General features: G+C 41.2%; 1 protein-coding gene across 2 annotated transcripts in view; it reads right to left on the bottom strand.

Moving 5' to 3' along the window:
• LOC126404986 (TANK-binding kinase 1-binding protein 1-like) overlaps positions 1-13688 on the bottom strand; it is a 143181-nt gene that overhangs the window by 19756 nt on the left and 109737 nt on the right. For both annotated transcript variants that reach the window (XM_050068467.1, XM_050068468.1), the window contains 4 exons: positions 13472-13622; positions 7453-7646; positions 4512-4579; positions 4314-4423 (listed from right to left, as the gene is read on the bottom strand). In XM_050068467.1, coding sequence (XP_049924424.1) covers positions 4314-4423; positions 4512-4579; positions 7453-7646; positions 13472-13622 — 523 coding nt within the window. The remainder of the gene's footprint in view (positions 1-4313; positions 4424-4511; positions 4580-7452; positions 7647-13471; positions 13623-13688) is intronic.

Consider the following 13688-nt stretch of genomic DNA (forward strand, 5'->3'; position numbering starts at 1 on the left):
TGTGTGCGTGTGGCACGTACGTGTGGGGTGTCCCTTTTCTTTATCATTTGGACTGCTCACCCTGGGGTGCCCCTCACCGTTGGTAAGTCCCAGTCACTGAGTAGCATCTCAATTATTTGGCTTATTTTTAAAATACCTTGAAATACCTTTTAAAATACTTTAATTTTTTTAGTATGACCAATCTGTAATAAACTTGCTAATTGTTTTTGCTACCTCGAACCACGTCTCCTGCCTTTCCTTGTGTTACTTACCTGCGTGCCTTTCTGTTACATTTACCTTATTTACAATTCCCTGGGTGCAATTCCCAGGGTGGCGTTGTTGGCTCCCTTCTTCAATCCTAAAAGCCTAATTGGTAACATAATATTGGCCCGGCTTTATCATTAACCCCGCAACGCCACATATATATATATATATACATATACAAGTATTGTAGCGACCCTGCAGTAAATGTTCTGTTATCTGTGTTCTGTTATAATGTCAATGTTCTGTGAGTTAGTGGCATGTTTGGGATTGAATGAGTATAGGTAGGGGGGCGGGGTGCGAGTGTGACGGGGATGAGGGCTGTGTGAGTGCGCTTGCTGGTGTGTGTACATAGGGGGTAAAGGTCTGTACAAAGGGGGTACAGACATGGGACCAACTGTTATAGAGAGCTCTTGACCTCAACTATCATGTGAGTGTAGTCAAGAACTGGGGGTGCTGTCAGATATGGGTAAAATATGGATAAAATTAATTTTCACCCATTTAGAGATTAGATATTTAAAATCTGATTACACAAGTGTGTTTACCATCCCCTTAAAGTCCACAGTGTACTCTCAATTCAGTATTTACAACTTGAAAATCTAGGAAAAACACTTATCTTTTTTAAAAACTACAAACCGTGCCATGCAGCTTGATACATATCAGCAACATAGTTGTAGTTCTTCTGATTTGCAAAGTAGGGTTCTAAATAGGGTTGTAAAAAGATATATCTACCCAATATATCTAATATCTAGTAAAGCCGAACTAGTAAACACACTGCTCTTAATTGAACTATGTTAAGAAAAAGTAAAGATGTCAGCTAATTTTTGATATTTTAACTAATATGCTAGAAACGGCGTTTCTGGGACAGTAGGTTTTTTGCGGCTTGTAAAATAGAGTTGTAAAATAGGGTCGTAAAAAGATAGATCTACTGAATATATCTAATATCTAGTAAAGCCGAACTAGTAATGACACTGCACCTAGATGAACTATGTTAAGAAAAAAAGCAAGGATGTTGGTTAATTTCAGATATTTTAGATAGTACTCTAGAAATGGCGTTTTTGGGACAGTAGGTTTTTTGTGGCTTGTTGTAAAATAGAGTCGTAAAAAGATACATCTACTGATTATATCAAATGTCTAGTAAAGCCGAACTAGTAATGACACTGCACCTAGATTAAATATGTTAAGAAAAAGTAAGGATGACGGTTAATTTCAGATATTTTAGCAAGTTCTCTAGAAACAGCGTTTTTGGGACTGAATATTTGAATATATCAAATATCTAGTACAGCCGAACTATCATGTTATTATTATTATTATTAGTATCATTGGTGGGAAATTATAACAGAGGAATATATTTGCCGTTTTAATATCAAGAACACTTCCGTGTTTTTGTGTGTATACAGGACGTTGTTGAATCAGGGAATCCGTGTGTCCACCACGACAATGGATCCTAATTGACTTTACATTGGCATTGTTTCCGTGGTACCGGCACGTAATTTCAACCCATTACGTGCTGCCACCACGGAATGCGGTGTTAAGAGGTTGTGGTCATTTCACGTATTTTCGTGAGATCAGGTTGCATGTTACTTACTGATTCATTAGAAAGAAAGCTAGCTGGACATTGGTTCTGAAGCCTCTTTGGTCACGGAGCCCCCTCCATCTCTTGAATGCCTGACTGAGCTTTTATCACTCTCCTTTTTGCTCTTCTTTGCCTCTCAGACAGAGGAGCTCATTTTCTTTTGCTAGGCCGTTTTCACTTGTCTCCAAAGTTTGTCCGTCTGCAATTGTGCTCATGACTCAACTATCTCATGCCCAACTCCTCATAAGGACCCGCTCCAGTCCCTGAATGGCTGACCGACCAATTTTGCAATACATGACACGTTTCCTGCCGTAAAGCAGATTTTTTCCGCAAAATTGCGGCACCGGTGGAAGAGGCTTATTGCAAAGATTGCAAAGCCACTAAGTAACCTATGTAAATGCTGATAGTCTGATTTTATTGTGGCCACTACCCTGTGCAACCCACATTATTTTCATAATGATATATTTAGGAAAAGATGCTATCTGTTGCCTCTTTAAGGGTGTGCCTTTGCAAATTGGCATGGTACGGCTTGATTCAGCGTAACCAAAAGTGATGACGCTCAAGGTACCCCACCTGTGTCTTTTGGACAGTTAGGGATGGCATGTCAATTGATGCTTGTTAGATGCTTTGTGTGTTCTCGAAATTATCGGGGTTGCTCCGAACCCTGTAGGGGGGTTCAGGGGCATGCTCCCCCGGGAATGTTTATTGTATAAAGGCATCAATCTGGTGAATTCTGAGAGCCAAGTTATGATGGCAGATTATGCCTAGATTTCAACATCTTTGTGCTTTTTTGTGTGTGAAAAAATTTTACTGACAAAAACTCTAGTGGTATGTTGTGCTGAAGGGTTACACTTAAAATACAGCTACAGACAAAATATTCTTTTAAAACTCTCACACTCACAAACACAGTTACAGATACGCAAAACAATACAAAATATGCAATACGAAAAGAAAACAAAAGGTAAGACTCAAATCAATTACACACAAACAGACACAAATTACTGCTTCCCTCCCTCATGATTTAAAAATACGGCACCCTAAATCAGAGCATTTAATTTTACGCGGCTTCGAAAAGTAGATTTCAAAAGCCCTCTGGTAGTTGAATGCCTCTGGGACAGGCCCATCTATGGCAGCCCACTGGATCCGTGGTGTGCGCAATCCAGCCAAGGCGCGGGTGCTGGAGCTAATAGCGGCCATTCAAGTCAATGTAAGCTGCTCCACCAACCGCAGCCTAGAAGCAGCGCGGCACTCCGCTCCGCTAAAAATACACGCCGGGTCTATTTCTGAAGCAAAGAAGGCAAAGAATACTCAGAAGGCACTCCAGCCATTGCGCTACAGAGTGACGTTCATTTACCGGAGGCATTTTATATCTGGCCGATTTTTGGAGTCTATGGCGGGGCAAATTAGTCAATGTATGGGAAACACTGTATATATATACACTAGAAAACTTGTGCCCTTTTCCTCCTTGTGTGGTATATTCCACATGAACCAGTGGGTGCGCCGCTTTAAGTGGTCCCACCGACAACCTGTTGAGACGATTTAGGTCTCACCAGACCTTTCTCAAGAAAAGAAAGGTCTGGCTGCGCCAACTCTCACTTTAAGATTGGAGAAAAAACACACCCCGGCTTTATATATTTCTTTCAACCAATCACAATCGTTCTTGGCGGTGCCACAGCAACGGTGCGCTTGCAAAAATATTGCCGGGGGGAAAACAGGTTTTGGTGTAACACGCCCACAAAAATATCATCTACAGGACGCGAACCATGGCAGAAAAATGGCTACATCCCCGCAAGATCAAACACCGCAAAAATTAGTAAAGGACGTGTTGAAAACTGCTACACAACCGGAGGTGGTAGGGCGGGACTTCAGCGGGTGGCTTGTTCCGCCCAATGAGAGGCTGATCTATGCAACGAACTTCCGCCCACTCAGACTAGGGGGAAGGCTAATAGGTGAATTTATGCAATTAAAAAAAAATAAATAAAAATCACACACACATAAACACATTTTGTTAATGAGCCTCAGTCCATTTTTCTGAACTTTCAGGCCTTTTCAAGGCTTCCACTATATTTAAAGGCAGTCTCTCTAACCATTAGACTAGCCTCTGCTTTAAAGCTCCAGTGTGTAGGATTTAGGGGGACATATTGGCAGAAATGGAATAAAATATAAAAAGTATTACATACATTTTTTTGTTACCTTAGAATGAGCTATTTATATCTACATTCAGAGCTAGTCACGTCTACAGAGTCTGCCATGTTGTACCACCATGCTTTTACTGTAACCCAGAACAGACAAAGCAAACACTGGCTCTAGATTAGGCCATTCATGTTTTTTACATTTTTGCCACTGTAGTTCTCTACATCCTTCACACAGGAGAAGTTTCAGTTGGCTGCAATCTGCAACCTCACAACTAAATGCCACTGAATCCTACACACTAGACCTTTAAAATATCTACTAATACCATGAAGTCCATAAACCATGAAGCCACTCAGGTGCCTACCAGGTGGCTCCTGTGAGACATGTCGCAGAAGTTCACTCTGTTTCACAGCCAAATTTCGAACACGACCCAACTCCTCTGTTAGCTCAGTGTAGGCTAATGCCAGATTCACCCTGCAACATAAGGAGAGTGACTGAATAAAATAATTCAAAGACAAATAAATAGAAAACTGACATAGACTGTCTTTTAAGTAAGACTCACTGTTCGTCCCCGGCTTTCTTTATCCACTCTACGTTACAGTGCTCACAGTGGGGAGACAGCTCCTGTGACTGACAGAGACATAGAGCCGTGGTTAAGGCTGCAGCACTAAACAACTTGTCTGAGACATTTGTTCTCTACATGTGGTCCAGCTATTGCAGTCTATATACTTTAGTGTATATACCACAACTATTATTAATTCTTGTTTATATCTATGTATAGCACTTCACCATCCTTCAATCTCAGCTCATGCTTAATTTGGATGTTGGAGCTACATCAATCAATCCACATTTGGTGCTCTGTTGAGTATTTGTGTGGGCAGAAATATGTATTCAACTATAAATTGAATTTGTATTGTGGAAAATCCTTAAGCACCCCTCTACCTGTATGGAAAATCCCTAACCACTCCTACCTGGCAGATCCCAGAGTCTATATGTAGCAGCAGCTGACAGGTAGCAGTCCTTTTCTCTGGAGAACAAAGGAGCATGTGGACCAGCCTCATCCTACCTTCGAGTATAGTATATGAAATGTGAGTTTCCTTTAATTTAAACGCATTTACAGTAACCTGAGAAAGTCATTATTGGTTTGTTATGTTGATGAAGTTTCAGTTACGTTATTTCCTAATTTATAGTTTTATAGTTACTGTGTTTGAAGTTAAATTACCTTTGTTGGATTTTTATTCCAAATCAGAAATCATGATATCGAGTGAATTAGTATTTATTCTTTTCTTCTGTTGTCAGACAAACCAGCTCAAACTGCCTTCAAATGAAGACTGAAATGGAACCTCCTGCATGTGCTCACCTGTCCTAACCGACACACCACTGAGATTATGAAGTCCTTGAACCAGAGTATCCTAAAATCCTAAATATGCTTCATGCATCATTTATATTTGAATCTGAGTTGTTTGTTTGGAATGTAATTCCATGAAGTTGAAACCAAATGCAATTATCCTGACAATAAATTCAGTTGCTCTGCATTTGCTACTTCAGTTCTTGCAATGTAATGTGGTCATTGAATGAGAGCAATAGAGTGCAGACTCACAAACTTCTGTTCTTGTCTTGTTTGTAAGTACAGAACCAAAAAAGACAGTGGCAGACAAGAAAAAGACAGTGGCAGACAAGAAAAAAACAGTTCATTTTTTCAACTAGAATTTGACAAGAGTACAAAACTGAAAAAGGCAGTGGCAGAAAAGACAAACGGGAGAAAACTGTTTTTCCACTTGAATTTCACCCTGCAAACCCACCACAGGGGATCACAGCAGGCTGGTGGCCAGCAGCAGCACATGGGAAGTTTGCCTTTAGGGCTTTCTGCCAGAAAACCTTTTCTATCAGAAATCTGTGCTTTGTTACCCAAAAATTGCACATGCGCGGCTTCCGTAGAAGACAAAATAACATCTCAAGGGGTCCGTGACCAAAAAGCGTTTACCCTCGATTTCATTAATTTTGAAATCGTTTGATCTCAAAATCGCAATCGCGATCACCAGACGATTAATTGCACAGCCTTACTGTCAATCTTTATTATGATTTTGTACTTGTAACAAGATGAGGATAGGAGTTCTGTCAATCTGCACTCGATTGCTCGTCCTCAATGACCGGATGTGCACCTCAGTAAACTGAAATTTTATTGCAAGAACTGAATTTGAATGTGGAACTATGTTGAGAGTTGGTAAGGACCAAATTAATAGAATCAATTACAACTTATGCAATTATTCAAGTTAAAAAATACAAATTTCAATTATGTCAGTTTCTTGTGACACATATTTTGTGCTTATATATGAGAGGTAGCAGGCTTGTGTATGTGAGATTTTAGTCAAAATTAACTACAGTGTGTGTTCATGGTAATGGAGGAACATGTTACTCTATGCAACAGTGAGGCCTACTGATGTGTTTTTGATTTTTTTTTTTTTTTACAACAAAGAAGCTCCACAGCACAGAGGAAGAAAATATATCAGGCTTTAAGAGAGTGCTCCACAGATAATGTTTTTCTGTAGGCAGGCGCTGAAGTTAGCATCACATCAAAAACCTAGGGGACTTTTCCACTGGCTTTGGGATTTTGGATTATTGCATAAAATAAGCTCTGTGGCAAACAAACGTTACTTACACGAGACTAACATGTTTTGTTCACCAAGGTAATCTTCACAAATGAACATCACTTTTATGAATTTTGAAGCCTAAATGCAACCACCAGAAGTAAAAAATCTAAGATTAGGATATAAACTACACCACGGTTGCATGACTTAACATCGTCACCATGACAAGGCTGTAAAGCCGTGTTCAGCGTGATGACGTTCTGTAGTCTCATTTTGCCACTTGTCAGCAGAAAAGACACATATAAGCTTCAAAATTCACAGTGGGGTATTTACTGACATATTTTATGTTGTAGAACCGGTTTTAAACACAGACCTTATTTCAGGCGTCTAATCAAAAACCCATTAAAAAAAACACTGACTTTGGGACGAGTGAACCAGGAGTGCAAAAATGCTAACTCATTTCTGGGTTTTAGGACTGATTCCTGGGGCATACTATACACACGCTATGCTTGTTAGTAGATAGATTCACTGTTGCTTTGGCTCTGAACATGGAATTTGTTGATAATTAGAAAATTATAGAATTTTGCTATTTATTTTCTAGCATTTTTCTTAAATTGATTTTTTTATATATATGTATAGCCAAATTTCTAAGCAACTCGTACATTAAAAATCTATGTACTTCAGTTTCACTACATTTTATTTTGTCCTTTCATGTCCTGAATAATGTTATTTAATAAATAAGCAATTCATTTGCAAATAGGTCTGGTGCACTTACAGTGGTTAAGAATTTCAGCCACATTGTTTCTAAAAATTGGCCATCAAATGTGACAAAGCGCTCACAGTCAGGATAATGTAGAGAATGATTCTGATAATATGACAGGTGTGAAGCTCCACTCCTCTCACCATAATGCCTACCTGTCTCTGTGCTTCCTGTAGCTGGGCCACCTCCTGCTGCACCCTCTGAAACTCGGCCCTTAGCTCCTTCTCCCTCTGACAGGCCCCCTGGGCCTGCTGCTGCGCCCCCTCCAGCTCAGCCTCCAGGCGCTGCAGCTTCAGGTCTGACAAGGCGTCCAGACTATGGGAGCTCTGCAGCGTGGGCCCACGACCTTCTGACAAAACCACACACAGAACAGCTTCAGTCTCTTTTCTCCCTGCTTCTAGTTTTTTCTTACAAAGGGGCGGCTGTGGCTCAGAGGTAGAGCGGGTCGTCCACCAATTGAAAGATCAGTGGTTCGATCCGGGGCTCCTCCAGGCTACATGTCAAAGTATCCTTGAGCAAGATACTGAACCCCAAATTGCTCCCGATGGCTGTTCCATCGGTGTGTGAGTGTGTTAAAACTGAGTAGCAGGTGGCACCTTGTATGGTAGCCTCGGCCACCAGTGTATGAATGTGTGTGTGAATGGGTGAACGTGACTCGTAGTGTAAAAAGCGCTTTGAATGGTCACTAGATGACTAGAAAGGCACTATACAAATGCAGGTCCATTTACAAGTCACAATGATATCGGTGGAAGAGTAAACTTTAACTCCTGAATTATTAATATATCCTTTTAAATGTTTTTTCACATTGAGTTGAATGTTTATTTGGGTGGATATTTGTTACTAGTAATGTAAACTGTTGATAAGCATACATTTTCCACATTTAAATTCCAACACAAATTAGTTCATAGAATGTCAAGTTGAAAAAACCTTTGAAGTTATATTTTTTTAATTAACCATTTGTTAAACCCCTGAACAGCTACTGTCTGATCATAGCTTAGCTAACTAGCTTACTACTGAGTAACAACCTCCAGGGCTGAAAAATGAAGCCAACTCAGAATAACCAAAAACTGTAGTTCCTCAAATGGCCACTTGAGGCTGGCTCCAAGATAAAGTCAATCCCCATACACCGACAAGTCAAAATGCTCAACTACACAGCAGAAATAAACATGTTTACAGCCTGCTACAAAAAGGTTTTAGTCTCTACAGGTAATTTCCCCATACATGACAACTGTACAGAGGGTTAATTTTTATATAATTCACCTGTTTAAATGTTATCAAGGCTATGCACTATTAAAGGCCTGGACACTATGAGTGACAGGTGGGTGCTGTCCATTGGCAAGTCACTACCACTGTGTCAAGGTAATGTTAGGTAATGTAACCGTGGTGTAACCCCAGATTCAGAGTATTAGTGTAGCTATAGCTGTCACCATTTCAGTGTGTTTTTGTTTGGTTGTACTAGAGACCTTCTAAAGGGCCGTACACATGCTGCGTTTTTTTGCTCCTCAAATTCATTGTTTTCAATGTAGATGCATATCAGGCACGCTTAAATGCCAGGGCCCGTATTCACAAAGATTCTCAGAGTCCTCTCAGAGAGCTCCTAACTTAGCCTAAAGATTCCTAGCAAGGAACCTTAGCTTAAGAGTGATTCAGGAAGTTTCTGAGAGCAACTCTGAGCAAGGAAGGGACAGAAACTTTTATCTTAGTGAGGAGGTGTGGTTGACCCCGTTGCTAGGTATGTCTTCTAAAAGCTGTGATTGGTTGTTACAAAAAAAAAAATGCGCTCCTAGTAATGAATGGACAGTGAAATCAACCATCATAGAACTTAGACTGTATTAAGAAATGTGTAATCCTGAAAATAATTTTATGTCATGATGATGAAACTCAGCATAATTAATTGTTACATAGCTTCAAAATGTTTGAACGTACCTCATTCACATGCCAATTATTATATTGATTTGTTTATTATTATGTTTACTCGCCATGCTGGTAATTTTACTACTTAATCTATTTGATATTAATGGTGGACGCAGACTCAGCTGTCAGCAATTACTGTGATTGCTGGCCTCCTTGTAAAAAGCGGTTTGATTTGGCAGAATGACCAAAACAACGAATGAAATGGAGAAAAAAAGAACGAGAAAGCCGAACTGGACAGAAGAGCAGTGCCTGCTGTTGGCACAGCTCGTGGAGGAGAACAAAGGAGTTTTAAGAGGGAAATTCGGTCCCGGGATCACGGCACAAGGGAAGAGGCAGACTTGGGAGCGCATTGCCCGACAAATCAATGCGTCGTTCCCTCTCCTTTTACGCACAAGCGATGAGTGTGAGAAGCGCTGGTACGTGCTGCAATCCAAAGCAGGCGTTATTGCGTTACTACGCTGGGTGGGAAAAGTAAGCTCATCCCTGATGAGGTCAACCACAAACATTATCCCTGCACGATCAAGCCGGTAGCGTCTTATTAAATCACTGTCGTTCAATATACGGAGAATATCTCTCCTTCCTCTCTGTCTTTCCGCCATCTTCTCTGTTTAAGACACTCTTAGGCTTCTTAAAAGTCCTCCTCCCTCCTCTTAACAGTTTTTCACCTTAGGAGCTCTCTTAAGGCCTAAGATGCTTTGTGAATAACTTTTATCTTACCAAGGGAAAATTCTAAGAAAAATCTTAGAATTCGAGGAATTCTAAGATTTTTCTTAGAAAGACGTCACTAAGAGCTACTTTTAGTCTTAGGATTCTTTGTGAATATGGGCCCAGAGTGTCGCTGTTGCAATGCACATGCAGTTCAGAGCACCTAATTTTCAGGGCTGCAGGCTGCACCCTGAAATAAACAGAGCTCAACTTTTGGAACGCAACAGCATAAACCACATGTGACGGGGAACAACCAATCACAGCTGGCAGATATCTTTTCTTATTCTGTCTGTGGTAAATATGGAGAAGTAATTGATCATTTAAGTGCAGAGCTATCAAGAGCATCTGTCCAACTCAATATTTTTGGCCTATTACACACTTATAAAACAGTGCATGTAAGATAGCTCTGAACTCAGGATTTCTGGTAAGTAGGCTATTATATGGTGCTGGTTATGGTTGCTGAGCAACTTCAGACACAACCTGCCTCTGCACCCTTGAAAGCTGGCACAGAGTAGCACCCTGCACCTGACCTTGCATTTTCCAGGTAGTTAAAGACGTGGCATGTGTACAGCCCCTAGAAAATCAGACATCCAGTTTTTCAGGTAAGCACATTTTGTTTTAAATGGTTCAAAGACAGTTTTTTTTAACTGGCAAAAATTAGCATTAGTATTACCATAATTACCCATAGCTGTAAATGCACTGTGCTATCCAAGCTAGCAGCTAGCACTAGGGTTATCTCCACCCTCTTGTCCAAATATGGTCATCGCTGGCACCAAAAATCCAAGATGGTGATGGCCAACATGCAAAACTTGAGGCTAAAAAACACAGTCCACAAACCAATGGGTGACATCACAGTGGCTACGTCCATTTATGTATACAGTCTATGTGATGCCTTAGAAAAGTCCCATTTACAACTAGCACATCCACTGTGTAGTATTTCTACTTTGTGTGGAAGCTCGTCTGGGATGCTACTGTACATTAGAATATTAGAAGCTCTGCCATGCTCCAGTGGATATGGGGAAGCTTACACTCCAGCAACATTGTGATGGAGCAGCCCCATCACTGACTACGGGCAGCACACACACGCGCACACACACACACACACACACACACACACACACACACAATACCCACTCCCCTCTGCTACCTTTCTGTCTCATGAAATGACTCATGCATCTCTCCATTTTCTCTCTTTCCCTGCTGTTTAGTAGCGCAACCAAGGGTGCACACTTGGGTACACTACGTTCCTCTTTCATGCATACATTTCTCAGTTTATGGACACTGACTTACCGGGTGACGGTGTGATGAGTGTTCGCCTCGTGTCTCCTGTTTAGTCTGTCAAACTAGTGATGCGCGAGTCATGAACGAATCGTTCAAAACTCGAGATTCTTTTTACTGACTTGGGAGTTACGAGTCACTGTCTCCATTAACTCGTTCACTGACTCACTGCTGCTACTACCAGCTAACTGCAAAGAGGAGAAATGCCACAAACTGTTATTCTCACTGCAATTGCGTAAATGTATCAAGCTAATTGCTGTATTAGCTCCATGGCTGAAGCAACGGCTCTGGTAATTATTTCAACCCAACTCCCCTGTCTCCTCTCCTTTCTGCCCAAGCTGAGCAGTATCACAGGCTGATACAGAAAAAGAAGGATTGACTGACCCAGTAGCTCCAGCTCGTAGAGCCCCTCCCTTACCCGAGAAACTTGCTGCCCTACACCGTTCAGGACTCAACTCGCACCTCGCAGCTCACAGTTCACTCACTCTCGCTCCCAGCTCGTGAGTGGGGCACACTCTGGGTGACTGACTCAAGTGACTCAAGTGACTCGAAAACCCGATTCACTTTAGTGAGTGACTCATACAAACTCAGTCAGTAAAAGGAATCGAGTATCCCATCACTATGTCTCTTCCGGTATAAATGTGTGAAGCGTCGCACGTCTCCATGGTCACATGACCTGTCACGTGATTGACGTGACGGTAATTTTGCTTATTTATTAATTTTCTGCATATACATGGGTTTTTGGTGTTTAAAGGGAATATGTCTAAATATGTATATAATTTCTGTGTATGACGTTTGGGTATCCAGAATGATTAACCCCTCATTTGAAGGAGGGTTGAATTTATTGGATTTTTCCCATGTATTATTATGCCTGAGGGGTGTGGCTTCAGGTTTAAAGGGAGCAGTTCAACCCAGGTAAGGGGAGTCTTGATCTGGTTGCAGAGAAGGCAACATCACTTGGACTTATTTGTGTTTTGGACTGTGAGGTTTTTCCCCTTTGCTGGGTTTTCCTGACTATTGAGGTTTGTTGAAGAACAGTTGTTTTTGTTGTGTATTCAAACTTTTTTTTGCATTTTTTTTTCCTGGTTGTTTTTTTTGTAAGTAATTCACAATTTGCACCTTGGGAGGCCGGCAAAATAAAAAGCCAAAAACTGGATTTTCCCGACTCTGCCTGTATTTTTGGACTTTTTGAGAGTTGCCAATAGAACCCCGCTACAAACATGTTACCTGACATGGCCTTATGTTCACAACACTTTAAAGATTATTTTTATTGGCTTTTTGCCTTTATTGACAGGACAGAGGGTGAAATGGGGAGACAGAGAGAGAATGGGGACTGACATGCAGCAAAGGGCCACAAGCTGGATTCGAACCCGCAGCCGCTGTGGCGAGGCAATGCCTCTATACATTGGGCGCCGGCACTATCCACTATGCTACCAATGCCCCACCACACTTCAATTTTAAGTATGCACTGCAACAAGGCACCTAACATCAATATCAATAAAAGAGGACTCTTTTTTTAGGCTACATTCTTCCTGATCATACTTATGACACTACGACTGACTAACTCCACAACACAATGCAAGAACAATGCTGTTACTTTATTTCAGTGTTCTCTACGTGGATCAACAGATGAAAATGGGGACTTTGTGCCTGAGAACAACATAAAACTCTGTCTTCTATCATGTTATCATGTATGTAGCCATTACAGGCGTATTTAAGACCTTTTTCAGAGTTCACAACTCATGAATCTAACTTTGACCTATTAGCTTAACAGAAGTAGCCCATGAAATCTGCAGAGACAGCTGTCATTTCAGTCAACAAAATGGAGGGTCACTGGCTAGAAATGAGAAGCTGCTTTTGTCTACCATTGTCTGAAATCAAGGACCCACCGTTTAAAAAAATACTACAAATTTCAGTGTTAAACCTGCCTTTGTTATCACTGTAACCTGCATGTGCAAGAAAGGGAAGGTTGAAACAGAGCGACAGTAAGGGGTGGGGATTAGTTAATCGTCAATTGTAAATTTTGTGGATTTAACTCCTAACTGAAACTGAGTCTTGAGGTACTGTAGGAAGAGATTGGAGGGTTCATTTGGGTGACCTGACGCTTTAAGCAAGCGGTAGTGATATATAGCTGGTCGCACTGCTGCTAATACTTCTATTATTATGAGTGATACTGCTTTCTGCTACTACTACTGGTATTATTATTACTGATCCTTCTACAACTGCTAATACCATCATGATCTAACTGAGTCTACTGCTGATCCAGACAGAACCCACCTCTTGGTACGTCCAGGCTGGCATGGAGTTGAGACTGATGCGCATCTTTGCTGCGGAGTTGAGCGCTAAGTTTCTGAAGGGAAGTTTCTCTTTGTCTGAGAGCTGACTCCAGACCGCAGATCCTCTCCATGTGCTGCTCTGCCAGAGTTGTCTGACACACACACACACACACAGACACACAGACACAGACACAGACACAGACACATAACACACACAC

This window comes from Epinephelus moara, chromosome 18 (assembly GCF_006386435.1).
Source record: "Epinephelus moara isolate mb chromosome 18, YSFRI_EMoa_1.0, whole genome shotgun sequence".
Lineage (NCBI taxonomy): Eukaryota > Metazoa > Chordata > Actinopteri > Perciformes > Serranidae > Epinephelus > Epinephelus moara.